Here is a 5973-nt window from a genome sequence, read left to right on the forward strand (position 1 = left end):
CACATAAGACCAGCGTTGCTGGCATGGTGCACTGCAGAAGCCCAAGATGAATACACCACCCTTGTGTTCTTTGGACATGGTTGCGTACATGTTGATATTTTATAATGCCGTGGCAGATCACCTATATCCCTCTTGCATGTGGCATCAGCAAGCGGGGAAAGGGAAGAAGAAGAAAACAAAATGGGAAAAAGTCCACCGATAACTTCATCTCAACTTTCCTTGATGCGAAGCAGTTGAAATAGGATCTGTCATTCCCTCCTTGTGCGCTTCACTCTATTGGCGTGGCAGCTTCAAAGATTCTCATTCTCATTCATCCATCTTCCCAAAAGATGGAGGGGGGGGGGGGAGGCGAGAAAAAGCGCAATCCGTTCAGTCCCAGATCCTTTGCGTCAGGCCTGCCCAGGTTCATAAATCAGCCATTTCAATACTCTGCCCATTTCAAATGACGTCCAGCTCTTTCATTAAGCTCATGATTTATCGCTGGAAGGTGCTCTCTTTTATTTTATGCCCGATTTATAAACTTTTTCCCCTGCTCTTTCCCCACCCCACCCCTCGTCGGAGATCATGTTCGCTTTGTCCACCGGGCCAACGAGACAGTAAATTTATTGTCTGAGAACCGCTACTCTGAAAGATGACATCAATGCGAAAAGCGTGCTTGCGTTGCCACATCCACGGACGAGGCAGCCATTGGAGAATCCGCGCTGGGTGGAGTCATGAGGTCACTCGCCATCACGGGTGGACCTGTGGCATAAAAGCACATGATGGGGGCAACAGCAGGAGAAGACGCATCGGCCAGGTGGGAATCTCAGCGCTGACGTTTTGGGGAGGCATGATGGACAAGCTGGGCTGGATCTGCCTCTCCCTTGCCAGTCTCTCTGGCCCACTCTGGGCAATCCCTGTGGCCAGCGAAGGGTCCTACTGGCTCCCAGGTAAGTCCTCTCCCTTCCATTCACTCAGTAAGACATTGGTTTGTGGTGGAAGAATAGGTTCAGGAGAACCGAAAAAGCCAAGGGAGAGAGATTTGGGGAACTATCTCCCCCAATGCGGGGCATCCAGTTACACCACTTCTTTTAGGGAACAGGTAAGACACGCCTCTTCCAGCAGGAGTTTGCCCTCATAGCTCAGTGGCAAAGCATCTGCCTTGTATGCAGAAGGTCCCTGGTTCAATCCCCGCCGGCCTGAGACCTTGGAGAGCTGCTGTCAGCCAGTGTGGACAACACTAAGTTAGACGGTCCAACAGTCTGATACAGCATAAGGCAGCTTCTCATGTTCCCAATGAGAGGAACGGCCAAGAAATTTATGAATGGGTCGACATTGCTGCTTTAAACAGGATTTGGGTTGATACAATTGTTTTAAGTTCTTGTGTTGGGTGGTTATTGCATCATTTATTATTATGACAGGAACCGCCCTGAGGGCCTTTGGGCAAAGCATATAAATTTCCTAATATAAATAAATGGATAAACATCCCAGTTCATGCAGGTGTGCTGATTGCTTGAGGATTAGAAGCTGGGTGTTGGCTTAAGGGAGCCCCTGGTGCCCTAAATGGACCCTCAACAGGCACATCAGGAAACTGGCAAGCCCTTTCCCGGGAACCTGTCAGGATACAAAATCATAGAATCGTAAAATTGCAGAGTTGGAAGGGACCTTGCGGGTCATCTATTCTAAACCCCCCCCCCAACCACTGGGAATGGCTCCTGCACTTGGCACTGCCAAATATGAGGATCTTTGAAAGAGCATCAATCCATCCATTGAGAAGCTTTTCCTCCTGACGTTTAATAATGACAGAAGAAAATGAATGCCCATGAAAGCCACTCATCCCTGGGAATGGCCATTGTAGCAGCCTTTGTAGGCTACCGAGATCTGCTTCTTGTCAAAGGATGAGGTGGGTAGTTGACGCTGCTGGAGCCCTGTGGAAAGAAACTGGGGGGGGGGGGGGACTGTGGCTGCAGAGGAACGCCAGAACCTGACATGATCCTTTCTGGCTGGGGTGCGGAGGGAGGCAAAGGTTTTGAGCCACAGTTCTTCATTTGCAGCAGGACAGGTCTGACCCAAGGAAGCCTAATTCACTTACGGAACTCCCTGCCACAAGCAGCTTAGATGGCCTTTTTAAAAAGGCATGTCCGGGGGCAGGCTGAGCCGCTCAGAGGCCTGGCTTTTGACATCCCTACCCATAATGAAAATTAAAAATGGCGAGCCCGCACAGAAAAACAAAATAGGGCATTCAACAACCAAAAGCTGCTTCCTTTTATTGCTTCAGACTCACAGCAGTAAATAAAAATGATCTGCCTGAGTGCTAAATGCACAGACTGGATGGGAGAAATTGGCATTGGAAACTCCCGATTCTCAAATATTTTGGCAGCAATTCTAAGCCCACTTACCTGGGAGTAAGCCCCACTGAATTCAATAAAACTTACTTCTGAGTAGATATGTTTAGGATTGTGCTGCAAATTGCTGTGCAAATGGCATTTTAAAAATATTGTGAATACTACTGCCCAGGGGAATGCGATTATAATTTGTGTGCAAAGCACATACCGCCATTACCTGTCTGTGCATCTTCCTTGTGTGCACATAATGTGCTTTCTTACAAAAAGTCACAATTCATATCAGAAGCAGACAGAGTGGGAGAAAATAATAAGAACAGAGACTTTTTCAGCACTAATGCAGAGGAGCTTTAAAATCAAGATTCAAACAAGAGGCGTCTTGAAAGAGGCCGACAGAGGTTTATAAAAAGTGAGAAATATATTAAGAAACACATACAGAAACAACAGGAATAACAACAAGCTACAGAAGCCCACAAACCCAGAGCCACAAGCCTGTGAGCCTCAGTTCACACACCCTTTTCAGTACAGGCAGGCAGACCCCATCAGAATCTGGAATTCCCCCAAATATTAATAGGTATCAGTCAACAACAAAAAATATCATTTTACTAAACCATGTATCTTCTTTGCTTAAATTTGCAGTTATGATCTCTCTCTCTCTCTCTCTCTCTCTCTCTCTCTCTCTCTGTGTGTGTGTGTGTGTGTGTGTTTGTTAGAGAGAGGTTTTTGTTGGATGTGCATAAAAGCAAGTTTATCCAATGTCCAAAAATTGGCATCTAAATCTGAGGGGGCCCTTGAGGCCCTGGGCCAAGGGGCCCTCCTGGCTCCCACCCCATAGTAGGCCCTAGATCCAGGGGCCCTCTGAAGAGCAGAGGGTGAGCAGGGGACAAGCTGCCCAATAGACACTGGAGGACTTTGGTCTGATCTTACACTCTTAAAGGTGACAGAATAACGCAGGGGAAAAGCTACCGGGCAGGGGGAACGCTCTTTTGCAGGGAAAGAGAGAAGAAGGTGGGTGGATTGTGCAGAGCCCCTTTGGGAGGAATCTGCTACCACACGAGTGTCAATTGCATCCCACCAACCCAACCACCCACCCACTGTGCCTCAGCTGGCCCATGACAAGGCATAGAGTCCCCCTCAGGCTGTGCGATGCCTCCCTCTCGTGTCCTTCTCTCCTAACAGCCACTGATGAAGATGCCAGGATAACTCTGGAGGCCCTGAGCAGCAGGAACAGAGGGTCCTCCCTCATGCAGACCCCACAGGGATTAGTGGGAGCACAGATGGAAGACACTCTGAGGAAAGCAGGTAAGACAGAGACACCCCCTTTTGCCTCTGGAGGAGCAAGCCAGACAGGGGCATTCTGCAGCACTTGCAACACAGACAACCAAACTGCTGCTGCTCCTGCTTCCCAGTGGATCCTGCTCCAAGGGTTGAAGCCGCCCACGCCATACCTGCCCTTAGGACTACCTTCTTTCGCACTCCATGCAACCTAGCCAACCAGGGAGCATTCAAAACAGAGCCAGGGGTCTTCTGACTGATGGGTCAGGACCTATGGTTTGATCCAAGGCTGGGTGCAACTGCAGCAGGTGGATTTGAAAGGACGGAAGACCCCTGGTGTAGTGGTTAGGGGGCTAAACCAGGAATCGGGAGACCAGGCTTTGAATCTCTGCTTGGCCACAAACTCTGAACTTAGGCCAGTTCCTGCCTCTCAGTCTAGCCTCCTCTTCACAGGGTTGTTGTTAGGATCAAGTGGGAAGAAAGTCACCTTGGGGCATAGAAAAGGTGAGATAGGAGAGTCCTGATAAGCGAGCTGCTGGGGAAGGGCATAATAGGGAAATGCCTGGTATTCTGCAAGGCTGGGTTTCATTACTTTTAATTTGGAAAACTCCCATCCAGAGAAGAAATGTACAGCAGAGGCTCTTTTTCTTGCCCTCTAGGATTAAGAGCTGGCAAACTGGTTTGACCAGCACCAACCATGAGCTGAGAGCATGGGCACACTGCCCCCTTTGACTCTCTCTGTCCACTCCTGTCCTAGGAAGCAACGTCCAAAAGCCCCCACCAAGGGAAGCTGGGGAAGGGGACCAAACCAAGGCTGGAAAATAGACCATGACCTTTCCAGAGGAGAAAGCAATGCTTGGATGTATCTTCTTTCTTTTTGTTCCAGGTCTCCACCCCAGAGGCTTTATGCCATCGAGGGAAAATGTCAAAGAGGTGAGAAGCCCCCAGCCCCAAGGCCATTTGAAAGCTTTTCTCCTTGTTATGGGTGCTGTGACTCTGCTGGGTTCTCAGTGTGCGGCCAGGGACTCCCGGTCAACCTTCCTTACGTGACTCAACATGTAACATCTACTTTTCTCAGGTACTCTTCGGAAACCTCCCCCAGAACACGCTGCTGAGCCGCTTGCTAGCCACAGACAGGAAGCAGTACAAGAAGCGTGGCAACCTCTCCGAATGTTTCTGGAAATATTGTGTGTAACTGATGGCTGGAAGCGGCTGGCCAACTGGACACCCCCCCCCATTCTAGCTCCTTTATTTATGTCATCAAGAAGAATCCCAGAACCCTGCATATAGATTTGTGCATATTTAAAAGATTAAAATAAAGAAATGTGAAGCTGGCAAAAACAAATCACACTCCAGACCACAACCTCTATGATCCTTGCTGTTTGCGAGAGGAATAAATCCTATCTGGTTTGCTAAGATTTTGTAAGCAAAGAATTGTTTTCTTCCTTTGTTGGTTCCTGTTTGCATTTCAGCAGGGAGCAAGGCCCCTGCGTGGATAGGCTTTGAGTCTTTCTTTGTGTGTTATTGCTCTGGGAGGCCAGCGGAAAGGAGGCAGGAAAAACACTTAGTAGTTTCTCTATGGGGGGGGGGGAGCACTGGGAAAGGAAGGCCAGACATTTCTGCCCCAATGGCAGACTTTAGCTATGTCACTGACTCTGCTGGCATTGAACTGGGTGTCCCTAGACTGGCTATTCCTTTATGACAATCAAACCCAATTAACTTTTTTTAAAAGGCTCTCTACCCCCTGCAACCTCCGCTCTCATTTTTAGGCACAGACATGACAGCCTGTCCCTCGACCTCAGATGAAGAGTGGAGCTGGCAATGATGAATGGGCGGCAGCTCTTTGGAAGATGCCCGTCATAAATCTCTGCCTCTCTGGCGGGAGCATCATGCTGCAATCAGATAAAATGCATGGAAAGTTGATGTGATTTAAGAAGAACCAGCTCCGCTGAAGGGAGCACATCCTCTCTATGGCTTTGACACACTTTGGGAAGATTTGCAGTGTCTCTCAAAGAGTAAACAAGCGCTGGCCTCAGATGGAACAGCGAGCAAATGCAAGGTCCTTCTTAGAATCAAAACAATTAAGTGTAGCCATCAACTTGGATGAAATTATGAGTTATCCTGTTGCCACTGCCAATTTCAGTCTTTATTTATTCTGAAGCAGGTTCTGCAATCCCCCATCCTGTGTTTTTCACTCAAAATGTGTAAAGAATGAAACTAATTAAACATTTTTTTTCCTGACAAGGCTCCCCTTCACTTCCCCAATGATAGGAAGGTCCAGCAGCAGGAAGGCACCATGTTGTGGTTGTTGGTGGTGGTGAAGAAAGAAGAAGGTGCTGGGGCTGCATTTTAAATTGCAAAAATGACACTCAGGAAG

At 48.4% G+C, this 5973-nt stretch overlaps 1 protein-coding gene across 1 annotated transcript; it reads left to right on the top strand.

Annotated features, from left to right (window-relative positions):
• Positions 1–802: 802 nt before the first annotated feature.
• On the top strand, positions 803–5115 carry UTS2 (urotensin 2). The gene is made up of 4 exons (XM_083626626.1): positions 803–929; positions 3501–3623; positions 4483–4529; positions 4675–5115. The coding sequence occupies exons 1-4, from the start codon at positions 830–832 to the stop codon at positions 4789–4791; spliced, it is 387 nt and encodes a 128-aa protein (XP_083482752.1). The 5' UTR covers positions 803–829; the 3' UTR covers positions 4792–5115.
• The last annotated feature ends 858 nt before the right edge of the window (positions 5116–5973 follow it).

Source organism: Podarcis filfolensis (assembly GCF_964270895.1).
Source record: "Podarcis filfolensis genome assembly, chromosome: 8".
NCBI classification, from domain to species: domain Eukaryota; kingdom Metazoa; phylum Chordata; class Lepidosauria; order Squamata; family Lacertidae; genus Podarcis; species Podarcis filfolensis.

Coding starts and splice junctions, on each gene's coding strand:
- UTS2 (XM_083626626.1), top strand. CDS start 830: ATGATGGACAAGCTGGGCTGGATCTGCCTCTCCCTTGCCAGTCTCTCT. Junction 930..3,500: donor AGGGTCCTACTGGCTCCCAG/GTAAGTCCTCTC, acceptor CTCTCCTAACAG/CCACTGATGAAGATGCCAGG. Junction 3,624..4,482: donor AGACACTCTGAGGAAAGCAG/GTAAGACAGAGA, acceptor TTTTTGTTCCAG/GTCTCCACCCCAGAGGCTTT.